At 51.7% G+C, this 25,059-nt stretch overlaps 2 protein-coding genes and 1 gene segment (V, D, J or C); 2 read left to right on the top strand and 1 right to left on the bottom strand.

Moving 5' to 3' along the window:
* Nucleotides 1-9,068: 9,068 nt before the first annotated feature.
* Nucleotides 9,069-9,718, bottom strand: LOC121471219 (T cell receptor alpha variable 4-like). The segment is given in 2 exon segments: nucleotides 9,069-9,313; nucleotides 9,667-9,718. Coding segments are annotated over 2 exon segments (297 nt in total).
* Nucleotides 9,719-19,041: 9,323 nt separating this feature from the next.
* Nucleotides 19,042-19,847, top strand: LOC100232295 (feather keratin Cos1-2). The gene is given in 3 exon segments (XM_072919124.1): nucleotides 19,042-19,080; nucleotides 19,083-19,175; nucleotides 19,521-19,847. Coding segments are annotated over 3 exon segments (459 nt in total).
* Nucleotides 19,848-22,053: 2,206 nt separating this feature from the next.
* On the top strand, nucleotides 22,054-24,496 carry OR6F1 (olfactory receptor family 6 subfamily F member 1). Its single transcript, XM_030256466.4, has 3 exons — nucleotides 22,054-22,094; nucleotides 22,190-22,265; nucleotides 23,552-24,496. Exons 1-3 carry the CDS (start codon nucleotides 22,054-22,056, stop codon nucleotides 24,494-24,496), a joined length of 1,062 nt encoding a protein of 353 aa, XP_030112326.4.
* The last annotated feature ends 563 nt before the right edge of the window (nucleotides 24,497-25,059 follow it).

Below are 25,059 nucleotides of genomic sequence, written 5' to 3'. Positions count from 1 at the left end.
CCTTTAACTCAGGATGAAAATAATAGCATGAAAATAACAGTCAAGGAAAAAGCAACCGGGGGAATAACAACAGCTACTGAAACAGCATCCAAAGAGAGCCTAAGCTAAAAGGGGACGTGAAAAATTGCTGGCATCTCATTGACTTCTTGAAAGTCTTCCTCCTTACTTCTTCACACTTCTTCTGTGTCTTCCTGGGATGCTTTTCTCTGGTCCTCATAGGCATCCCTGATGCTTTGAATCCATACCAATTCGGACTTCGTAAACGGGGAGCAGCACTGGGAAGCGCCATGAATAGGAGGGAAACAGGAACAACAGACAGAGGGGCTCCCTGCCCTATTCTGCTCTATGTTCTGCGCCTCCTTCTTATCCTTCCTCCCTCTCTGTGGCAGTTTTATACAGAACCTGAAAAAATCAGAAAGGGAAAATAGGGAGAAAAAAAGAAAGCAGCTGGATAGAGGCTGGGGGCAACAGGGCTGCCTGTGCTCTGCCCTGTCTGGGAAGCCGCTGCTGGAGGAGTTGGGAAGGGGCATTTCCAACGCTACAAAGCAATTGAGTGAGCGAGGTGAATGGGGAGAAAAAGGCTTCTGGACATCCCATCATCCCCAGAGGGCCCTGCTCCTGGTCTGTAAGCAGGGAGGTTTGGCAGGGAGGGCTGCAGCAGGTGCCAGCACCTCTTCCTGCTCAGGGGTGCGTCCGCAGAGCCTAAGGAAGAAGATGGGGAGCCCCAGCAGGGATGGCAATGGCTGGCAATGCAGGGAATGAGCCCTGCATGCAAAAGGCAACTGGAGAGGATGCAAGTGAGTTCCACACCAGCCACTGTGGGGAGGGAGCAGCGAAAAATTGGGCAGAGCCATCAGCAGAGGAGATCATTGTGGGAACACAGAGGTATTGGTCGTGCTCACAGAAATTTGGGAGTGCACCGGAGCCCAAGGCATCCATCCCAGCCCCGGTGTGGGAAGGGCTGGTTGGCGTGGGAGCCCCTGGCCGTGCCCAGCACTGCGGGGCTCCAGGAGGAGTTGCTCTGCGCAGGAAAGTCTCTTGGTGGCAAAGCAGTGGCATGGGCAGGGAGCAGTTACCTTCTCAGCCACGATCCCCTTGTGTTGCCGGGTGGGGAGTCAAGTGGGGCACGTCGGGAGCGCTTCTGGGGATGGAAAATGGGAGATTTGTAACATCAGTTTCCCTGTAATAAATACTCTGCCAGACAGGAGAGGGCAAAAGCTCTCATTGCTGTGTGGCTGAAGGCAGGAGAGCAAAGCAGAGCTGGGGAGAGCTGGGAGAGAAGGCAGGACAAGCTTCCCCCAGGCAGGCTGGGCCCTGCTGAGCTGGGTGCTGTGGATGCTGCCACAAGCTCCAGGCTTGGAAAAACATCTCCTGTGCTACCCAGCAATGCAGGGGCATCGGGCACTGCAGCTACAAGACAGACAGCTGTGTGTCAAACAAGATATTGACTTACGTGGAAGACACACATCGGTATCAGCAAAACCAAGACTAAGAAAATCTGCAAAACCACAAACTTGCTCAGGTACACCGCAGCCTCTAGTTTCTGCTGTGAGGAAAGGAAGGAAGATCACGGGGGTAAGAGGATTCCTTCCATTCTCCTTCCTTCCATTCTCCCTTGCCTAGAAGGACACACGCAGCAGTGCCTGCAGCTCTCCTACCTTCTCTGTGAGTTTCTTGCCCTTCCCCAAGGCCATGTGAATGATGATGTTCTCTTGCAGACGACACTGCTCCATGGGATCATAGGCTCCCTGGTTCTCTTTTCTCTCCCTGAGCACGTTGAGAAGCAGCCTGGTCTTCAAGACCATCTTGGTACAGGCCTGCTTGAGCTGGGGCAGGCTGCAGTCCTTCCTTAGAGCTCGCTCCACGTGGGCCATGAATGCCCGCAGGCCTTTGTGTGCCTCCAGCAACTGCCAGTGCTGATCAACATTGGTTTCCATTTGTTTTGGAACTGGCGCAAGGTCTGGACTTTGGAGGCTCCAAGGTTTATTGAGGAGCATGTCGTCTTCCTTCTCTGTGGTGTCACGGATGGTCAGGAGGTGCCTGTCTATAGAGGAATGCTCCTCTTCAGCCGTGGCTCCTCCTCTGCTGCTCGCAGCGGGGCGGCTCTGAACCAACGGGTCAGAGAGAAAATCCAGGTTCCTGTTTAGACCCTGGTCAGATATGGACCTTCGCTCCGCTTTTACAGGTCTCCAAACCTCATAGAAAAGCTGATTATATCCAAGCCGATACTGGCTGTCCTTCTTGTGCCATTTGTGTGTCCTGACGTAGTGCTTCTTGGGAGCTGGACCTTCCTCCTCATCTCTGTGTTGTCCAGTGATGAAGGCATCGTCAGCACGTTTTAATCCACCAGATGCAGCCCAGGGGTTTAATCCTTCCGAGTATAAAAGCGACTCCGTCTCTTGATCCCAGCTTGAGGGTGTCTTTTCTACCACATGCTTCAGCCAGGCAGGCTGGGGCTGGTGTGGGACAATGCTTTCCACAGTCTTGATGCTTTCAGCCTTGTGCACCATCTTCTTGAGCTTGGCCCTCCGGTCATCGGCACTTCTTTGGCCTTCGTGCCCCAAGAGATGCTGAGGGGGATATGAATTTGGTCTGGAACTGTCCAGGCTGCTGACATCACCCTCCGTGCTCAGGGCCAGGGCAACCGCAAGCGTCGCAGTTCCATCATCTCCCAGTGAAGGCTTCTTGGGCTTGAGGCTCAACACTGGGCTGCTGTTCAGCTCTCTGCGTTGTTCCATGTCCGTTGTTTCTCCCCGTGCCTCTAGCGCAGTTGTGTGAGCTGGAGAACACCGAGAGAGCAGATCAGCAGCTGGGCACAAGCACAGGCTCAGAGGCTACCTGGAGCAGCAGGAGCTGATCTCAAGGCCAGGGAGCGCAAGAGCAGAGTGGGGGATGTGTTGTGGAGAGGAGAAGAGCCCTTCATTCCATCCCATTATCCCCTTGGGGCAGAGCAGAGAGCTGGTCCTTTCCTGGTGTCTCCTGGGGTTCTGTTTGGACGGGAAGGAAAGATCCCTGGGGAATGAGTTGGCTGTCACAGAGGTTGCCACAGCTCCAGAAGAGCAGGCTTGGGTTGCTCTGCAGCAGCCAGTGAAGAGCCAGAGACCCCAGAGGAAAGATCAGCACTGCAACGGGGGCACAGACTGGCAGGGGAAGAAAGCCCAGGGACTCCTTTGCTCCGGGGCCCTTCCCAAGAGCAGCAGCTCAAGCTGTTACACCAGGAAAATCTTCCTCAAGGGCGCCAGAGCTCTGGGCCTGTGATATGGGAAAGCTGGGGCTGAGCCAGCAAGAGAAGTGAGCTCTCTGGGGACCTTGGAAACCTGGCTGGTATCTGTTTGCCTGGCCCTGCTGTGGACAGGATGTTCTGTGCCCTGTGCCCAGCTAGAGCAGGACGGTGCTTTGCCCCCCCTGCACATGCCAAGGCGGGGATGACAGTGTTTGGTGTTCAGCCTGCAGAGCGCATCACGGGCCCTGCCCTTTATCCTGCAGAGGCCAGTGGGGTGGCGCAGAAACCAGGCTGTTAGGGGAATCACCAGATCTCTTTATGGGCAGACATTGCCTTCCAGCACCAGGGAAGGGCACGGGGCATTCCTGCTTTCCTTGCCTGGGGGACATGGTGTGGATAGGGAAGTCGTAGGTTTGGTGGGCCCAGCGAGCTGTTCCTCCTCCAGGCAGCATGTGACACACAAGCTATGTACAATCCCCAGGAACTTCCCATCCCAAGGTGTTTTGTCCAAGGCCTGTACTCCAAGAGGAGATCAGGAGCCCCCCTGCAGCACAGGGCAGTGCTGCAGCATCTCCCCAGCCTCAGGCCAAGTGGCAGTTTGAGCTCCCCCAGCCCCTCCGGACACCAACCGCACTGCGGGGCGCTGGTGCTGCACAGCTTCTGGCACAGGAACTGGATGGTCCTGCAGGGGCTCTCGGGCCGGGGACGCTCCTGGCACAGGCAGCAGGCCGCCTCCTTGGGCACTTGGCTAAAGACAAGAGGGGATATTGCAGGAACACCTGGCCACCCAGTCCATGGCTCCATCAGAGCCCAGCTCAGGGAATGCCTGGATACCACACATGGGGGTTGTGCCTCACTGTGTGCCACAGCTCTGGGAAAGGCCCCTGACTCCCCATGCCAAACATTGAAAAGGGGATTTTAACCTGGAAAGTAGAAGTGCTCCCAAAATACCACATGACACAGAAATGCACCCGCCTGAAGTTCAAACTCCCCTGTGAGAAACCTGCAGCAAGTCACCCGAAAGGTGAGATTCTGCCTCTGAGCCAGTGAGTTTTGGCACGTTCCCAGAAGGAACAGCAACTCTGGAGCTTACTGGGCTTGTTCTGGTTGTGTGGCACAAGGATTTGTTTCCCAAGGAGAGCCCTTGTCCCAGCACTAGGGGCCTGCTGGTGGCTGGGGCTCAGTCGCACACACTCACAGGGTTTCCAAGCTCACTGTGGACTGCAGCAGCAGCAGCAGCGTCTGTGGGGTCACTTGGGTGGCACTCAGGTCTCTGCAAGCATTGGAAAGAGCTCATGAAATTCCATGGTGACATTGCCAGAACTCTGCTCTGAGAGCAGAGGGCCCAGGGCCCTGATGATGCTGGTGCTGCTGGCAGAGGCATCCACTTCTGCCTGCTCCAAGAGAAGCCATTCTGGAGCCCAGCTTCCCTCTGCCTCGCCCTGCTCTAAGCCAGCCCGTGGGAATCAGGAGGGCAATCCTGCAGCTCTCGTGGCAGACAGATGCCACCAGAAAGGATTGCCCCTCTCCCGACTCTCCTGCTGCTCTCCCCTGAGGGCACCCGAGTCCCTGAAGCAGGCAGGAGCCTGGAGCTGCTGGCACAAGTGCAGTTTATTCCCAGAGCCCTGCGGCCTCTCCACCTGGCCCCAGACCTGGATGGGCTCTCATCCCTGAAAGTTTGTGTCCCAGTTCCTGGGTTGCTGTGCAGCTGGGGACACACCAGCACTGCTTGGCCTTTGCCTTGCTCTGCTGGAGCCGGGCTCGTTGTGTCTCCAGCAGACTCAGGCTGGGCAAGGGGGAGATTTGCTCGGGCACTTGCGCTGCTTTCCTGAGAACAGGGCGCTCGAGAGAGACACAGGTCTCTGTGGATCTGCTCCAGATGAGCCAATACTTACAGAGAGCTCACGGAGGGCAGCTTGAAGAAGGCAGCGTCAGCAATGACAGCCAGTGGGTTGTGGCTGAGGATCCTGAGAAAATACAGAGCTCTGTCAGGGCTGATGGTGAGGATGTGAGCTGCGTGTGCCGGGCACGTGGGGACGGCCTGGCGGCTTTCAAGGAAGCCTTGCAGGAGGTGAGCAGGGCAGGAGAAAGGGCCTTTGCAGCTGCACACTCCTGGTGCTCCCTGGCTGACATCCACTGTCAGAATCAGGACTTTCCCCAGGGCAAGTCTGCTTTTGCCCACAGACCTGGCAGAGACCCTGCAGAGACTCGCCCTGGCGGGCCTTTAGCCCTGGTGCCACTTACAGCTCCTGGAGGAACTGCATCCCATGCCAGGCCTGGAAAGTGCCGCTGCGGATCCGTGTGAGGCCATTCCCGGAGAGATTTCTGGGGAAAGAGGAGGTCACACCCAGGAATCGGGCCTGCCCTACAGAAAGAGGGGGCAAAGCGGGACCTCTTTGCAGGAAAGGTGCAAAGCCAAGGTGGAAACGGGAGGAAACTGCTGCTTTCTCAGTGTTTGTAGCCTGCCCAGAAGAGGAAGCAAAGGCTGAACTCTCTTTCTGTTCCACGATGCAGCCAAGGCTGCAAGAACTGGCTGCTCTGATGGCTGCGTGTGGACAAGCTCCCTGGGGTCTGTGCCCTGGCGTGGCCTTCCAGCCATCGGCATTGACCTCTGCAGCTCAGCTGGACTCTGGGCAGGGCAGATTTAGGGGAACAGGAGCATTTTCCTACACAGGAAGGCTGCCCAGTGCAAAGGCTGAGCTGAAGACACCAGAAAGAAACTTGATCACTCACAGAAACTTCAGGAAAGGCAGTGGCTCAAAAGCCCGTTCCTCAATGGACAGGATCTCGTTGCAGGACAAATCCCTGTTGCAGTTAGAACAACAAATGTCACTTCCATTTGCCCTGTCCCTTTTACTTGCCTCTGCAGCCTGCATCCCAGGAGGGACAAAGGGCACCATGTGCCCGCGGCCTGAGCAGCAGGGCCCCAGGGAGCCCTCCGCCCTGGGCAGGGCACGGTGCTTACAGGTGCTTCAGCAGGAACAGCCCCTCCAGGGAATGGCTCTTCACAGCCCGCAGCTCATTGTCTCTGAGCACTCTGCAAGGAGACACAGGGACATTGTGACAGCGGCCACTGGCCTGCAGCAAATGGGATCGTCCTGGGAAAATCTCCTGCAGCAGCACAACTGAAGCATCGCTCTGGGTCCCTGCAGGGATCGTCCCCACTCCTGGCCAGAGCAGGCCCTTGCTCCTGGCCGGCTGAAGCTGAGCACAGCTTGATCCCTGGGCAGACAGACACGGGGATCGTGCTCTGAGCTGCAAGAGACTCGCAGCAATTCTTGCCCTGCTGGGAAGCTGTGGTGATTCACAGCCCTCCTTGCAGAGCAGCTGAGCTTTGAATTCCAATGGAAGTGGGTGGAGTGGGGGCAGCTGCTCCAGCCCCAGACCAAAGGAGGCAAAATCCACAAACTCCTGCCATTTGAAAGGCTGCAGGGCACTTACAAGGTCTCAGTCCATGGGTAGTCCTTCCAGGCTTGTTTTCCAAGAGTAGCAATGGAGTTCCCAGTGAAATCTCTGCAAAGAGACAAAAGACCCGGTCCCCCCTCAGGAAAAGCCATTTCCCTGCCATTGGCCTGCTGAGCTGGAAGCGGGCTTTGCCTGGAGAAGGCACAGTGTGCCCAGCCTGGCTTCACCCTGATGCCGAGCTCAGGCCCCCCCATCTGTGGCCAGGGAGTGCCCCAGGTGTCCCAGGTGGGCTTTGCAGACACAGGGAGCTGAGGAGGGGCAGCTGCAGGGCTCTGTGGGGCCGCGGGACTCACAGCACGGTCAGGGCTCGGCGGCGGCCGGCCGGGGGCACGGTGGCCAGGCCGGCGTGGCCGCAGTTCAGCTGCCGACGGCCTGGGCAGCGGCAGGGCTCTGGGCAGAGCTCCTTGGCCGCTCCCGGGGAGGGGGCTACTGCCAGCAGCAGGGCCAGCAGGAGCAGAGCGCGCACGAGACGCATCACCAGGTCCATGGCGAGGCAGGACTGGCTGCAGTCACCTGGGATGCAGACCTGAGCTGGAGCTGTGGCAGTTCCTGTGTCACAGTGGTGCTGCCGATGTCACAGTGGTCCTTCTCATGTCACTGTAGCATTGCTTGTGTCACCGTGGTGGTGCTTTAGAACTCGCAGCAAACAGCAGTTCAGGCCATGATGTCACCAAATGACTCTGTCTCAGAGCCGTCAATCTTTGGAATCATGGAATGGATTGGCTTGGAAGGAGCCTTGAGCTCCATCCACTGCCATCACTGCCAGGCCAGGGAAACCTTCCCCTGTCCCAGGCTGTTCCAAGCCCCCTCCAACCTGGCCTTAGGCACTTCCAGGGCTCCAGGGGCACCACAGCTGCTCTGGGCACCCTGTGCCAGGGACTCCCTGCCCTCACAGGGAAGAATTTCTCCTGAACACAGGATCTAAGCCTGCTCTGTGTCATTGTGGAGCCCTTGCCATCTGTATTGGCTTTGTGTGGCCAGGTTTTGGCATGGGTTTGGTGCTGCAGGTGCTGTTGAAATTTCTTTTGCTTCTCATTATCCTGCTCTGATTTCCTTGGCAATAAATGTAATGAATATCCCCAAGTTCTGTCTTTTCTTTCCATGATGGTGACCGGGGAGGGATCTCTCCCTCTCTTTCAGGAAACTGATGAGCCTTTCGCTGGCTTTTCTCTCCTCTCTCCCCTTGTGCGGAGCGGTGACAGCGCCTTCGGTGCCGGGCACCCGGCATCCAGCCAGGGCCAAACCCGGCCGGCGCTGGGAGAGCACGGGGAGCTTCCCGAAAGCCGGGCCATGCCGGAATGTCCGCCGGGAGAGCATGAGGGAACCACAGCACCAATGGCGGGAAGCGCTGCGGGCCTGAGGTGGGGGCAGATCCTGTCTGGGATTTATCCTTCGATGTTCTGATTTTTTGCAGTCTGCTGCCTGTTTAGGGCCACAGGACCCTGAGCACAAACATCGGCTCTTTTCCCTGGGAAAGAAAACTCACCAGTCCAGGTTCCTGATGTCAGTTTGTAGGGCTCCCCTGGGACTCTAAGGGCAGCACAAGTATGAGGTGGGGGCAGCTCCTGTCTGGGACTTATCCTTCGATGTTCGGAATTTTTACAGTCAGATGCCCGCTCAGGGCCACAGGACCCTGAGCACAAACATCGGCCGTTTTCCCTGGGAAAGAAAACTCACCAGTTCAGGTTCCTGATGTCAGTTTGTAGGGCTCCCCTGGGACTGTCAGGGCAGCACAAGTATGAGGTGGGGACAGCTCCTGTCTGGGACTTATCCTTCGATGATCGGATTTTTTGCAGTCAGCTGCCTGCTCACGCCACAGGACTCAGAGTGCAAACATCGGCCCTTTTCCCTGGGAAAGAAAACTCACCAGTCCAGGTTCCTGATGTCAGTTTGTAGGGCTCCCCTGGGACTCTAAGGGCAGCACAAGTATGAGGTGGGGGCAGCTCCTGTCTGGGACTTATCCTTCGAATTTCCGATTTTTTTCAGTCAGCTTCCCGCTCAGGACAATAGGACTTGGAGAGCAAACATCTACTCTTTTCCCTGGGAAAGAAAACTCACCAGTCCAGGTTCCTGATGTCAGTTTGTAGGGCTCCCCTGGGACTGTCAGGGCAGCACAGGAATGAGGTGGGGGCAGCTCCTGTCTGGGACTTATCCTTCGATGTTCCGATTTTTTGCAGTCAGCTGCTCGCTCAGGGCCACAGGACCCTGAGCACAAACATCGGCTCTTTCCCCTGGGAAAGAAAACTCACCAGTCCAGGTTCCTGATGTCAGTTTGTAGGGCTCCCCTGGGACTGTCAGGGCAGCACAAGTATGAGGTGGGGGCAGCTCTGGTCTGGGACTTATCCTTCGATGTTCGGATTTTTTGCAGTCAGGTGCCTGCTCAGAGCCACAGCGCGCTCCAGCGCTGGTCTGCCGACACCCACAGCTCTCCTGCAATGGCTGGATCGTCCTTGGAGCCTCTAGCAGCGAGGGTGAGGAATTCGGGTGCTCGGCCCGGGAGCTGACGGTAGAAATAGATGTAATCGCCGATCACTTTTTTGGGGTGTGAGCAGGTGATGTTGATGCCAGTGCCTTCGGTGGTCTCCAGTGACGGCTCCTGCGGCATCTGGGCTCTGACTGCATCCACTGAGGGGGAGAAAAGAAATTGCAAACCTCAACACCTACATTCTCCCCAGCCCTCCCCTGAACCAGATCCTGCAGAAACAGGCAGGAACATACAGAGATGATGAGTAGAATAGTTTGCAGAGGATGTCAATATGTGCAGGAACAGATATTTCCATTAATACTAATTATAACTACATAAAATATGCAAAAAGACACAGAGGAAAGGAAGGTATAGGAATTGTTGGACAAAGAAGAGAGACATGGGTTTTCTGAGTGAATAAGGAATGATACAGAGGAAGCGATGGACTCGAGGATGGTTATGGGGTGGAGGTCCGTGAAGAAGCCAAAGGGGGTGGTAATTTTCATTTGCGCACCGAGCAGCACCACGGCCAGCGCCGCCAGCCCCACTCCCCGACTCCGCCGCATGCCGCCGCTCTGCCGGCCGAGCCTCGCTGTGCCCCTCAGCCCTGGCTCTATGCTCTGACTGTGCCGGCTCCTTTTCTCCCCTCTCCTCTCTCTCCATCGCCCCCAGCTCCGCCCCGGGGTTGAGTCCTGCCCTGGCGCCTCTCAGACTCTCGCCTGGGCTCGGAGCACTCAGGCTCTGCATACGCACAGCTTGTTGTCCTGGCATATGGATTCTTCCCCTCCTCCAGCAAAGATATCCCAGCGAGAACTAGCCGGCACAGCGCCAGCTGCAGCCTGAGAGGCAGCAACAAGGCTCTGAACCAGGAGATGGAGCAGCTTCCCCGAGCTGCCTCTGTGCTCAGGGACTGGAAACAGCAGCCAGGGATTTTCTGCAGATGGCAGTGAGGAGCCTGAAAGCCCCATGTTCCAGCAGCTGTTCGTAGCCTAGTTTCATGTAGCAGAGAACTTCCAGAGTCTAGTCTGTATTCCCTGTTTCCTTTATAGAGGTGGCTCCAGGATTTTCTGGGAACAACTTGAGCAACAGAGGCCAGTTCACTGCCTTTTCTTGGTTGTTCGGTGTCACCTCCAAACTTGTGGAGAGTGTCCTCCTTCCCACCATTCATGACATTCATTGTAACATGCAATACTAGTGGTCTTACTGCTGATCCCTGAGAGACCCCAGAGCTGTCTGCCATTTGGGGTTTGAAGCAATGGCCACAACTCTTTAAGCCTGGCAGGCCAGACAATTTTCCACTCACTTTATCATTCTCTTACTGATCCCTTTTGTCACCAGCATGGTCACAGAGGCAGGGCAGCAGAGGAGGCCACTGCAGGTGTGTCCCCCCCAACCAGTGCTGCATAAAGGGGAACAGTCACCTCTCTTGAGCTCCAGGCAACACCTGGTCTAGTGGAGCTGGGGGTACTGTTGGACTTCTTTGACACAAGGGAATTTGCAGTTTCCCTTGTTCAGTTGCATGAGTTTCCCATCAGCCCATTTCTCCTGCTTGCTGAGGTCCCTCATGCCAGTGCATGCTGGCCTGACTCTCTGATGCATAAGCCTCTCTTCCCAGTTTGGTGTTGTGTGCAAACCTGCTGAGGGTCCACTCTGTCCAATCACCCACATCATCAGTGAAGTTGGTAAACAGAACCCATCAAGTCCTGACGATTTGGATGCACCACCAGTCACTGGTCTCCAACTTTATTTTGTGCTGCTCATCACTGATCCCTGTGCCTGGCCAGTCAGTTTTCATTCTACTTCACTGTCTGCTCATCCAACATCAACAGCTTCTCTGTGAGGCTCCTACAGGAATCCACACAAAAGTGCCAAAGGTTTTGCTCATGTCCAAGTAGAGAATATCCACAATTCTTTCTTGCTCTCCTGAGCCTGTCAAATCACCACAGCACTTATCAAGAAGATCAGGCATAACTGCCCCTTGGTGAAGCCACACTGACCTGCTCCTGGTGACTTTCTCATCACTGACATGCCTTGATTAGGAGAGCTTTCCAGGACTAGTTGCTCTATCACCTTCTAAGGGGCTAAGGTGAGACTGAAAATGCTGTGGCTCCCTGGCTTCTCCTTCTCTCCTTCTTGAAGACAGAAGTGGCACTTGTTTTGCTCCAGTATCCAGTCACCATGCTCAGCTGAAGGTAACCAAGAGTGACTTGGCAATGACAGGAGCCAGCTCCCTTACCCTTGTGTGTACATTCCAACAGGGCCTAAATATGTGCAGTTTGCTAAGGATTCACTGAGGTGATCTCTTTCCATCAAGGGTGTGTGTTCCCTGATCCTGACTTTACCCTTAGTCTACATTTGATATTTCTTAAGGCCAGTCTTGCTAATAAGGACTGAGGCAAAGAAGACCTTCAACACCTCAGCTTTTTCTCTGTGTCACCATGGCCCTCGTCTCATTCAGCAGCAGTCCTACACTTTCCTTACTCTTCCTTTTGTCACCTTTGTCCTTATGGAAGCCCCCTTATTATGTCATTTTCCTTTCATTCTGACAGCAGAATAAAACCTTCCACCTTTTCTCCCCTTTTCTGTATCCCTCATGCATGACAGGAGAAGGCAAAGCCACCCACCTGAATTGTCCTGGGCTCTGTGTTTGGAGGGATACAGTCAAAGCCAGGAACAAGGCCACTTCTTTGAGACAAAGGCCCCTAAGATCCCAATGGAGTGACCCAGACTGACAAAATTTACTTTTAATGGATTCCTCCAGCATGTGGCTTGAGTCCTGTGCTGACGCTGAAGTGTTTTGATGCAGAAATGCTTGGGCCTCTCATCTTGTCATGCAAAAGATGCCTTGATTGAGGAATGTGCCAGAAATAAAGCAGGAAGCGAAAACACAACCATTTAAGAAGCCAAACCACAGCTCACAGCATTAAATGAGATGTTTTGCATTCAAGATGAATTTGTCAGAAAATGATCACCCCTAGAAGGGATACCTCTGGCAGCCTGAGTCAGTAAAGGTCCATGGTGAAAGCCAGCCCAGCTCTTTTCTCTCTCATCCCCTTTTCTTGCCTTCTTCTCCTTGGGAATCAGGTGAGCCTGAAAACTTTTCTCCCTCTCTGCTTTCTCTAAAAGGAGTTCTCACCTCAATGGACCCCTCAGCTGATTCCAGCTGTCTTCTGTGATGGCTCTTGGGGCTGTTTGTCATGGGAGCGAGAGGTGGTGAGAAGGGAATGCAGGGAGGCTGGGACTGTCATCACTTATCATCTTGGGGCCCGGGCAGTGGCTGCATAGGAGTTTGTGGCCTTTTTTAGGCCCTGATAGGATGAGGCCAATGAGCCCTCACATCTCTGCAGAACCTCCACCTCGTGGCCCTGCATATTATTTAACTCCTGATGTGGTGACAGGCTGCTCCTCATATATCCTTATATTGTGTATCTTCCCTGACCTCTTTCCAGGTGCCCCTCATGCCCCAAGACATGTCCTGCATAGAGAACCTTGTTGGCTCTGCCAGCCCTGTGGCCCCACAGCCAACAGCTGCAGTGAGCCCTGTGTTTGGCAGTGCCAGGACTCCACCGTGTTCATCCAGCCCTCCCCCGTGGTGCTGACCCTGCCTGGCCCCATCCTCAGCTCCTCCCCACAGAACACCGTGGTGGGATCCTCCACCTCTGCTGCTGTTGGCAGCATCCTCAGCTCTCAGGGAGTGCCCATCAGCTCTGGGGGCTTTGACATCTCCTGCATCACCAACTGCTATGGTGGCAGCAGGTGTTGTCCCTACTAAAGCTGCTGTCAATGGCCTCAGATAAGGACCCCCAGGAACTCAGAACATGAAGCCAGACAGAGGATCAAGCCTTTGTGTCATTGTTTCAAGAGTAGCTGATTATCACTGATTTGCCTTGCCACAGCAAACTTGAATGGATCACCCTGAGGAAGGTGATACTGGGCTCTCTGAAAACTTGGCAGTGCCTACCTCTCCTTTCCTTCACTCTCACACTTTCTCACTCTTACCTTTGTTCTCTAGTGCTTCATTCAAAACCAGCTGTGAGAACCCCAGAAACCAGCATGCAGGGGCATACTGGACTGTATCCTGTTGTTGGACAAGTCAAAAGTTTCCCTGTAGGAACTCTGCTACAGGAAAAGGAAAAAAATTCTTGGCTGTTTCTGCTCCTCTTCATACTTGGAGCCTCTACTTAGAATTAATTCTCACCTTTGTGTACATTAAAAACTTGATGCAACCTGTGTCTTTTAGTTGTCTTATATGTACACTGAGTGCTGAGCAGAAAAGCCATTAGTTGAGGGGCCCAGAGGAACCCTTCATCATTCCTAGTGTCACTGGGGGGTCGGACATATTGCAATGATTCTTCTTTCCAGCACTGCTTCCACACATTGAGGCAGCACAGAATTTCATAGAACTTTGGGTTGGAAAGATCTTTTAAATTTCTTCTATTCTAATCTCCCTACAATGAGTAGTGACACCTTCCACTAGGCCAGGCTGTTCAAAGCCCCACACAACCTGACCTAGAACATGTACAGGGATCTATAATTTCTCTGCGCAATATATTCCTCTGAATTACCACCCTCTTTGCAAAAAAATTCTTCATAGCTAGTCTGAACCTACCCTCTTCTAGTTTAAAACTGTTTCCCTTGCCCTATCACAAAAAAATTCTGCTAAAGTATTTCTTTTAAGCCCCCTTTACATGCTGAAAGGCTGCAACAAAGTCTCCTCAAAACCTTGTCTTCTCCAGAATGAACAAGCCCAATTGTCTCAGCCTGTCCTCACAAGAGAAGTGCTCCTGCCCTCAGATCATTTTTGTGGCCTCCTCTGGGCTTGTTCCAAAAGATCCATGTCCTCCTTCTGCTGAGGACTACAGAGCTGGAGGCAGTATTCGAGATGGGGTCTCAATGTAGAGGGGTAGGATCAGGAAACAGTCGGCTTCCTGGGCTGCAAGAGCACATTTTCAACTCATAGCCAGTCTTTCATCCATGAAGGAAGACATCCCTAGTTATTCCACTGCCAATGGCTGTCAGTCCTTGTCTGGCTGTGTCTCCTCTTAGAAATACTACTTGGGCTAAAGTACATCATACAGTCAGGACTCCTGAAAACTGCTGTTCTCTAGAAGAGAACTGCAGACATGTGGGAAGCCCTGAGGAGGTCAGCATTTCCACAACGGGGAAGAGTGCTTCTCTTGCTTTGTGTGAAGGTGTGCAGGGCAAGAATGCTCACAAGTGAAAGAATGGCAGGAATTGGAAAAGGGTTAATAGCCTTCGAATGGTCTACATTCCCTACTCCACTGCTTCTCTCCTCCATCCCCTGATCCAGGGGCCATGGTCAGCGTGCCTGGTCATGGGCAGCAGAGACAACTTCCCCGTGCCGCCCTCTCCCCCTGCAGCACAGCCTCTGGCCTGGCTCACCTGGTGTTCCTTGTGGGGCTGAGGTGTTCCCAGGGCAGCAGTGGCATCAGCTGTGGCAGGCCCCAGGCTGGAGTCCCCTCTCCCTTTGAAGCCAGCGCCCATCAGGGGAAGCCAGCCCTGGGACAGGGAGTGGTGGCCAAACACATACCAGGGCTTTGTTCTTCCTTGTCTTGCCTCAGGACAGAGAAGCTTTCCTGAGGCCCAAGAACTCTACGGCCTCACAGGTGTCACAAGCCAGCCACAAGTGCACTTCTCCCCCAGACAGAGTCTGTGGGAGTCAGAGCAGAGTCAGCAGGTAACCCCAGGACAGGGAGCACCAAGACCAAGACCGCCTAGACCCAATTCAGCCATGGCCTCAGCTCCACCTTGGTCCCTGCCAGGGGCTCTGTGACAGCCCAGGCCTGTCCCAGCTCTGCCTTCTCAGTTCCTGCGTCTGGCCTGAGCTACTCTTGCTCTCCTGACCTGGCCAGGCCCCTTCACCACCCACAGCAGTCCCAGGATGGATCCTGTACATGTACCTCTCTTGAGTCTTGCCTTGCCCTGAGCCCCAGCACCAGCTCTGGCCCTGGCACTCCTGCCCAGATCTGGCCCTCCTGGGACCTCCTGCACATCTTGTAGAACAGATTAGGGCAATAATCAACAGACACTTCAGGGGCAGAATTTTCTTCTAAGATAGAGGTCTGAGATGGACAAGATCTTTTGCATTTTCTCAGTAGAGGTGCTTCCCTCAACAACTGGCTCCCAAAGGCCCACGTTTCCTCAGGACTGGTGATGAATACACATCCACAGCCTGGAGAGCACCAGCCAGCACATTTCTTGGCACATCTGAACTCTGCAAGGTTCTGACTCCTATGGCTTCCCTCCAAACAGTGCTCCCTTTCCTGAAGAGTCATGGCCTTTTTAAGCACATTTCTATGGATATTGCTTCCCAGCGAAAGCTCTGTGGTGTCCCTCCTCCATGACCTGTGGGTATGACTGTGTCTTTGCCCTGCACCACTGCAAAAAGGGTTTTCTTTTTGAACAGATTTGCAAACGTCATTCTAGCAATCCAGATGAAAAATTATTGGATGTTGATACTTTTTGAAAAATATGAAGGTGGATCTTTCCCATGACCAGCTACCCAAAGTATGTTTCAGAAGATTCAGACTAGCATCTCTTGCAGCAATTTTCCCTAATGTGTTCTTTAAATAAAACTTATAACCCAAGTGTGGAAGTGTGTGATCTTTCAGATCAGACCTAGTCAGGCTGCTTCACCCCACTCCATTGTGTTTTTTAATTGCACATTAAAAATAAAAAAGTTTTACTTTTTTAAAATACAACTTCCTTTCCCACTCCACACATCTTATAGTTAAAAGGGTTGGATTGGATGACCTTTTAAATGTCCCTTCTAACCTAAACCAACCTATGACTTCTTGATTCTATGAATATCTTAGTCTCACCAGGACACATTACAGGGCGAGCCACTGCATTTAGGGATTTTTCTTTTATTAGGTACTGTATGTTATACTTCTCAGCCATCATCAGTCACTTTCAGTTGCTCCCAGAAAACCTGGTTGTTGTCCCATGACAGATGTGACAATCATCACATCTGTCTGGGTTTCCATAATAACACTTGAGTCTCTCGGTGTTCTTTGGCTCAATAGGCCACAAGACTGAAAAGCAGTGGACTAAATCAGGCGGCCTGGACCCTTTAATGCCATCTTACTTGTATAAAAAACTTCCATTGTTCTCCCAAGAAGAAATATGTTTGTTCTGCCCTTGTTAACCCAGGAGCACCTGTTCATTTTTACAATACTGCAGATGCTGCATTTCAGAGGGACTTTGACAGGCTGAAGAAGTGGCCTGACAGAAACCTCCTGCAGTTCAGCATGGGGAAGGGCAAAGTCCTGCTTGTGGGGAGGAACAGCCCTGTGCATCAGTATGTGTTGGGCACCCCTCAGCTGTAAAGCCGTTTTGCAGAAGAAGACCTGGGTTGTCCTGCTGGACACTGAGCTGACGATGAGCCAGCAATAGGCCCTTGCCTCAAAGAGAGCCAAAAGTGTTCTGGGCTGCAGTGGAAGGAGCGCTGCCAGAAGGTTCAGGAAGAAGACTGTTTCTCTCTATCCAACACCAGCAAGGATGCTCCTGGTGTACTGCTTCCTGTTCTAGACTCCCCAGTACAAGGGAGCTATGCAAGTGCTGGAGAGAATTCAATGAAGGGACAAAAAGAGGATGAATTAAATCACAGGAGCATCTCTCCTATAAGGAAAGGCTGAGAGAGCTGGGACTCTTCATTACAGAGAAAAGGCTTAGATGAATTTTACTAACATATATAAGCACCTGAAAGGAGGGTATGGTTCTTTGACACTGGCTGGATGCCAGATGCCCACCAAAGCTGTCCCATCACTCCCTCTCCTCAGCTGGACAGGGGAGAGAAAACACAAGAGGCTTCTGGGTCTAGATGAGGACAGGAAAGATCACTCATCAGTTACCCTCATGGGAAAACCCAACTCAGATTAGGGAAATTAATGCATTGCAATCCAGTCAGCATAGGGTAATGAGGAATGAACCCAAAATCTAAAACCACCTTCCCCCCCACTGTTCCCTTCTTCATCAGCTCAACTTCACTCTTAATTTTCTCCTCTCCAAAGGGATAGGGAGGGATTTGGAGTTGTGATCAGTTCAACATGTCTCTGCAGCTCTTTAGTCCTTAGGGGAAGGAACTCTCACACACTTCCCCTGTGCCAGCAGAGGCTGTCTCCCATGGGAGACAGTACCCCCTAAACTTCTCCAATGTGAGTTTTTCACATGGGCTACAATTCTTCACAAGTCCTGCCTGCAAACCTGTGCTAGCATGGGCCTGTCACTCACAGAGCCACAGGTCCTGACAGGAGCCTGTCCTAGGGTGACCTTATGGTGTTTGTATCTCCAATCATGTGTTCTGGTTATGTTTGATATTATGTTCTGTGCTTTCAGAACTGACTCTGAAAGTGAAGGTTTGTTTTGCCTTGTTATCAGCCGGTTCACCTCCCCGCCATGGTCTGCTGTCTAGAAAAGGCTAGTGCTGGCTTGCTTGCTTGCTTGGCTTGCTTGCTTTGCTTGCTTGCTTGCTTTGCTTGCTTCTGCTTTTGCCTTTGCTCCCTAGTTAGTTTAGCTAAGCAGTCCAATTCTTTTCCTGGACTGTTTCTTTTCCTTTCCTCTTCCTGAATACCATCCAACCTGCTCTGGACTGGGATCTGGGAAACAACAAAGAACACCGGGAGCCGGCATTTTGTGATCTGCAGCAGCCATCCCCAGTGCCCAGAGCAATCCCCAGCATCCAGACCTGGGTGACCACTCCCAGGAAAGACTTTCTAGATTTGTTCATCTCTTCAGAGTGGTGAAAGAGTTTTGTTGTCATCTGGTGTTGTTAATTTTTTTGGTGCTGGGGAGTGCTTTGTTCGTTAAATAAACAGGTTCTTTCCCACTTCTCTCAGAGAAAATTTTTTCCCGAACCAGGTAGGTGGGGAGGGGCCGTGGGGGTTTGTTTTATGAGGGCTCCTTCCAGAGGGTTTTCCCCAAATTTGCCCTAAACTAGGACAAGCCTCATTCAGCGTGAGCTTTTACGGGGTCACCTGGAGCTCCTGCCTCCCCTCTTCACTGAGACTGGTGTCTGCAGGGTTGTTTCTCTCACATCTTCTCTCACCTCTCTTCTAGCTGCTGTTCCGCACTAGGTGTTTTCTCCCTTCCTAAACATGTTATCCCAGAGGTGTTTCTACCACTGCTTATGAGCTCAACCTTGGCCAGTGGCAGATCAGTCTTAAATCCAGCTGGTGTTGGCTCCCCCACAACCAAAACCTTGCCATGCAACCCAAATCCAGAGGGTGCAAGGCAAACAGAGCCAGGCACTTCTCTGAAGCGCCCAGTGATGGGACCACAGGAAACAAGCACAGGCTGGAACACTGTAAGCTCTGTGTGAAACAGGAAAGCCCTTCTTATCATTGAGGGTGACCAAGCACTGGCTCACATTGCCCAGATGAATTGAGGATTCTCCCTCTTTCCCTCTTTGGAGCTATTGGAAGGGCATAAGGAGAGCTTTAGGAGCAAGAAAATGAAACCCAACAGTGCAGCCCAAATGCCCGAGATTCTGAACTCAAATGAACCCTGGAGCAAGTTGGGAGGCATATAATTTTCCAATGGTATCATGGCACATCTTTCGGTGACCAGTCAAGGGTTGAAGAGCTGGGAGTGGCTGCGCCTCTTCCAATCAACAAGGCCACAGGCAACACCACCAGTGAGCTCCAGGCCAACCTCATTTCCCTGCACTGTACCCATCCAGCACTTGAGCAAAGGATTCCGCAGACACTGACACATTCCTGCCCTGGAAATCCTGAGGCGTCTCAATCTCAGCACTCAGAAAAAGCCTTCATGAAGAAATGTCTATGACATAAGCCAGGAAATGAAAAGGTGGCAACATGGAAAACAAGCACCCAGACCATGTCATTATCTGAGATGTTTTCCATACATCATGAGCACCTTAGGAAATTATCACTTTCATAGAAGCCACCTCTGGGCCTGGGGCAACCCAGAGTGACTATAAAAGCCAACCCGACTTCATGCTCTCTCATCCACTTCTCCTGCCTCCTTCTCCTTGGGACCCAGGTGAGTCTAAAGCCCTTTCCCCTATCCTTTTCTGGTGAAGCGGATGTGCGTTCCTATAGCCTGTGAGAGCACCCTTAGTGATGCTGCTGCTGAGGGATCAGAGAAGAACTAAGGTCTGACTTAGTGTCAGAATTTGGCTGAGGGAGCTCTTTATTGAAGAAATAAGGTGACACTTTGCAGTACTGTGTCAGGATGAGGATGAAAACCCCTTTCTTTCACTGCCCAGTTTCTCTCTTCTAGCTTAAGCAGGTACCATTGCAATTCTTGCAGTGGGACGATGGATTCATGGCTGATGGCTACCCAAATGTGCCTGTGCTCTGCTTTCTTTCCTTCCCTCTCTCTCAGGTACATCTCGAGCCTCAAGACATGTCCTGCAACACCCAGTGCCGGCCCTGCCAGCCCTGTGGCCCCACCCCGCTGGCCAACAGCTGCAATGAGTGCTGTGTCAGGCAGTGCCAGGACTCCACCGTGTTCATCCAGCCCTCTCCGGTGGTGGTGACCCTGCCCGGCCCCATCCTCAGCTCCTTCCCACAGAACACCGTGGTGGGATCCTCCACCTCTGCTGCTGTTGGCAACATCCTCAGCTCTGAGGGAGTGCCCATCAACTCCGGCGGCTTTGACCTCTCCTCCATCACCAACCGCTATGGTGGCAGCAGATGTCGTCCATGCTAAAGCCACTGGTGCAGCCTTCACAAGGACCCCCAGGAACCCAGAAGCTGATGCTGGACTGAGGACAGAGCTCCTGGCCATCGAATTCAGAGGTGCTGAGCAACCAATGCTGCCCTTCTGAAGAAGGGCGGGTGGCGCTCTCTGAAACCATGGCCAGTGTTTGCTTTCCCTGCCTTACTCTCTCTTCCACCTCTCTCTTGTCTTCCATACTTCTGGACTGTAAGATTTTCAGAGCCTCTCTGGGGGATCTGCTAACCCCTGCCCACTGTAGGGCAGGCAGATGGATGTCCCATTGGCTCTCCAGTGGCTCTCCAGTGCCTGTGCCAAAGTGGGCACAGACTTTCTGCAGTTGCATGTGGTCTCTCACCACCACCACCAGTTTCCTCTTCTATAAGGGAACTAATTTTCCACTTCAATGACAATAAAGCTTTCTGCATCCTATCCTCAGCCTCTATGTAATCTTTTTTGGTATCCTTGTCTCAAGGTGCTGAGACCAAAAGATGTTGCCATGGTTGGTGGAGGAAAAAGTGGGGGCACAAGTAGACCATTGATTATTCCCAGAGGAAGGGGAGGGTGGGAAATACAGAAATGGGGCCCATTCAAGCACTGTCCCTTAGAGCTGAGGAAGACATCCCTGACTTTTCCACAGACAGCAGAGATCAGGCTCAGCCTTCCAACATTTCTGCTCAGATATGACTCCTTGGTGTCAGAGCATGTCCTGCAGATGGAGAGTACAACCCATCTTCGGGACCAGACCTAACAGTCTCTGTAGACTCTTCCCGCAGTCACTGATGGGACAGCAGGTCACCCAGGGGACTTAGCCCATCCCAAAGCAGATGTGCCAGGAAATGGCAAGAATCATCTTTCTGGAGACACAAATCCTGCAGCTGACCAGTGGTGGCCTCTGAACTCCCCAACTAGGACAAGGTCACAGCAGGGCCTGCATACCTGGTCATGTGTGCATGGCTTGCTTCTTTAAGCAATCACAAGTGCACCCACAGGCTCCAACACCTCCACCCCATGGCTAAACCCCACATCCATTTCCATGGATAGGACAGACAGCAGGCATCATGGTCAGCAAATAGGCTCAAACTGAGAACTTTACTCCCATTAGCTGTATCTCCACCTCAAACCGAGTACCAGTCAGTTTTCTCTCAACCACACAAAAGCCTGGGACACAGGACTTACAGAAAATGTCTCTGCCAAGCCCAGCACCTGTGTGGTGGTCCTGGACAGTACAGACAGACTCTCTCTTGAGGTGAATCTAACTCAAAATGTCTAGAGGACAAGAAGTGTGTGTATTTTTTGTGTGTCTGGTCTAAGCCAGCTGACTAGTTTATCTTGAGTGTCAACAGAAGAAAAAGGTCTGTAAGGCCTGTATTGCCTGATCTGTAAGAGACCATTTTTTCTAAGGGTAGAACTAAGGCTTGAGAGTGCCTATTTCTCTCAGCTGATGATGAATGGAGCAAAGATGAGTACCTCAATAGAAGACGCCTTTTCTGGAGTCAGGGGAAATCAATTTTCCATTTACTAATGTCTTGTCTGATTTTGAACTTAGATCTTTACTTAGTTCTGCACTTCAGTTAAAGCTGAAGACAGAGGCTTTAAATCATTTAGAGGCTCTGAAATGAGTTAGGTGAATCCCTTACCTTACAGTCTTTGTATTCAGGTGCCCATAGCTGCCTTTAGTTGCTTCTCACCCTGGAGGTTTCACGACCCTCTCAGCACCAAATGCTTGACACCAGTGTCTTGGAACATGACTATTTCAGACATCTCCATGTCAGCTGAGTTCCTGACAAGGTTCTCATACCACAGCTGCAGGTAGGAGGCAAACACCCAGCCTAGCAGCCACTTAGGGAATTGTATTGCTGTTCTTTAATTGGCCTGTGTGAAGAGAGAGTACTATTCACCTCTGACAAGCCCATAAGGCCTCCCAGAAGTCAAATTCCCTGGAGCACACAAGAGGGAAAACAAAAAACAGTCTCCTAGGTGTGGCCAGTTGGAGCTTCATTGTGTTAATGAGGTGGGTGTGGGGATGTTCTTATGCTAATAATGCTGGCGACTCTCTGGTGTATGATCTCACTGTATGAAGCTCAGCTGAAGAGAGTTTACGCTTTGTGTGTGCGCACACAAAGCTCCTTTTAGTGGAATTACAGTGGTGTCAGTGAGAGGGAGAAGATCGGGAGTGGAAGCTGTCAGATCCTACTGGATGGAGAGGAAACCAGGTCAAGCAGTTGCCATCAGCTTGAAGTGAGTCAGCAGGGGAGAGCTGCTCATCCACACACCTTCACCTGTTTCCAGAGTTCCCCCCAATAAATCTACTTCTTTCCAATGCTCTCCATTAGCCAAGGGGACCATGGCTATCTTGGGAGGATGGTGCATGAAAAAATGTCATTTGGATCATTTCCACTGGAAAATCTGGTGAGTGAAGCCTGCCTAAGACATATAGCACAGACTTCCAATGCCTTGCATGTTTAAGGAGAGCTTAAGGAGAGCTTAACCCTAAGGAGAGCTGGTTTAAGGGAGATTTCTTTACTCTTTAAGTACATGAGATTTCTGATATATGTTGCTGTGGAGAAAGATAGGAGAGAAAGAGATGATTTAGATGGTGATTTAGTCCATCTGTCTTCCACATTCACCTGAAAATATGTACTCTCTAGAGAACTGATCAAGAATCCTCCCTTGTCTGCAGGAACAGTTCAGCAGAGCTACCTTTAATGGGATTCAGCTCAGAGGATTTTGCCTTCAGTCACTGAGGCTGAGTATCTCTGTCCAAGTTGAGATGTCTAACATCCAGGTGCTTACTAGACTCCTGCCTTAGACCTCAGAGACAACCTGGCACTTCTAGAGGGCTTTCAGCCATGCTTTTAAAACAAAATGAGCCATATATCCCTCATGCTTTTTCTCTGCCTATGAAGAAAGAAGGAGGTAAGCTGAGGAGCTGAGATAGGAGTATTTCACCATAGATATTTCAGATTGGTCAGCAGAAATCCTTCCCCTGACTCTGAAATCGCAAAATTGCAGAGGTGAATCATAGCCCTAGTAGCTATGCTGAGAAGTAGACATCAGTGAGGGAAATGGAGGTATTTGCAAAAGCTTCCTGTTCTGAGGCTTGGAAGAAAGCAAGTATAGGAGACCTTGAGCAGTGACTGGCATATTAACCTGCTGCCCTGTGTGGCTGCAGCTCAGTCTCAATCCCTTGTAATAAACTGACATAGAAGAGGTGGAAAAAAATCTCTTGCAGTGTCACGTTATCATGACAATATTTGTATTCCTCAGTTGCATTTGATATACCACACCTCAGTATTGCCTGCCTTGGAGACTACAGGTTATATTATTGCCTTGTAACAGCTTTTCCCATAGCTGGAATCCCTCAGTCTGATGCCCATAGTTTCCTAAGTGGGATTTTCGTCTCACAGAAGTGACTACATTCCCCATGCTGTAAAGGAGGTGCATGATCTGATAAATACTTCTCCAAGTGTTCATTTGTTGGGATACACCTGATTTTCAGGGTTAGACCTAGTTGTTCAAATGTGTTTCATCAGGGAAAGATTTCTATGAAAATTTAAACATATTAAAATGCCATTTTCCCATGCTGTGCACCAACTGCTTTTTCAGAGATGATGACTTTTTTTTTCACCACTTGTAGCATCTGAAGGACCAGCAAAAGCATGCAAACTTTCACAGAAACTTTTCTTTCTTTGCAGACGGACCTCAACACTTGGAAGTACATGGCAAATGGGACAAGTGTAAAAGAATTCATCCTTCTTGGCTTCCCAGGCATACGACAATTCCGAGTCTCCTTTGTGGTGGTGTTTGCACTGATGTACACCCTGACAGTAATAAGTAATGCATCCATCATAGCTCTTGTGTGGAGAAGCAGCAACCTACACACCCCAATGTACTTTTTCCTCTGTAACCTCTCCTTTCTGGAGATCTGGTACACCACAGGTGTTATTCCCAAAGCCATAGGAGTCATGCTGGGGACTAGCCAGACCATCTCCTTCAGTGTCTGCATCCTCCAGTTGTTCTTTCTTTTCTCTCTAGGCTCCACTGAGTGTTTTCTCCTGTCTGTCATGGCCTATGACCGCTACTTAGCCATATGCTACCCCCTGAGGTACAGCTCCCTCATGAGCAATGCCCTCTGTGTTCGCCTGGCACTCAGCTCCTGGCTGGGAGGCTTTTTGGCCATTTCCCTGCTGGCCTTTCTGACATCCAGGCTGACTTTCTGTGGGCCAGAGGTCATCAATCATTTTCTATGTGATATAGATTCCTGCCTTGCCCTCTCCTGCAGTGATACATGGCCTGTGGAGCTGGCAACCTTCCTTGTCTCCATAATTGTTGTGGTGGCCTCCTGTGTGGTCACGCTGGTCTCCTACATGTACATCATCTCTTCCATCCTGCGGATCCAGTCAGCCCATGGCCGGAAAAAGGCCTTTTCCACCTGCTCTGCCCATCTCAGTGTTGTCACGATCTGGTATGGCTCCACTGTGTTCCTGTATGTCAAGCCATCAGCCCAGAAGTCTCTGGATCTGAACAAAATTGTGAATACCTTTAACACAGTGGTAACTCCTTTGTTGAACCCCTTCATTTACACACTCAGAAACAAAGACGTGAAGCTCGCTCTGGGACGGGCTTTCCAGGAAAAGTGAAGTGATTTTTCACTTTTCATCAGTTGTACAAACAGATTAATCCCTGTCCTCCCATGACTTCTTCCCTGCAGAAGATTCCCTCTGAAGTGTAGGTCTGTGTGGGTTTCCCAGGCAGTGAGAAGCCACCAATTCCCCAGCGAGCTCCTATCACCTTACAGCCATCTCTGGCTGGGCTGAGCCTCAGTTCTGCTCTCCCACCACCCTCTGTTCATTCACAGTTAATTCAGAATGCCTCGCAGTCCTCTAAAATGCCGTGCTTGGAAAGGGTCACAAACCCCGTCCATAAATAGTTCTGTAACAGAGTTGGAGGAGTGGTATTCCCACAGGCTTCTGCCCCAGTTTGCCAAGTGCTTAATTTTGTCACGGTTTGTCTGAATCTCCTAAAGAAATCCCAGTAACTTTAGGAAACATTGCTTTAGAAAGTAGACATGTGTTCTCCGTTTAGCCTGATGTTTTGTGATGTATCTATGCCACATTCTTGTAGCTATTTCATCAAGTCATACTCTGATTCAAGATAAAATTTGGCAATGTCTGATACCTCTACTTATAGCCATTATTCCTCG

Source organism: Taeniopygia guttata, chromosome 27 (genome assembly GCF_048771995.1).
Source record: "Taeniopygia guttata chromosome 27, bTaeGut7.mat, whole genome shotgun sequence".
NCBI lineage: Eukaryota > Metazoa > Chordata > Aves > Passeriformes > Estrildidae > Taeniopygia > Taeniopygia guttata.
Note: the sequence above shows the minus strand (reverse complement) of the source record. Positions and strands in the feature narration are given on the sequence as shown.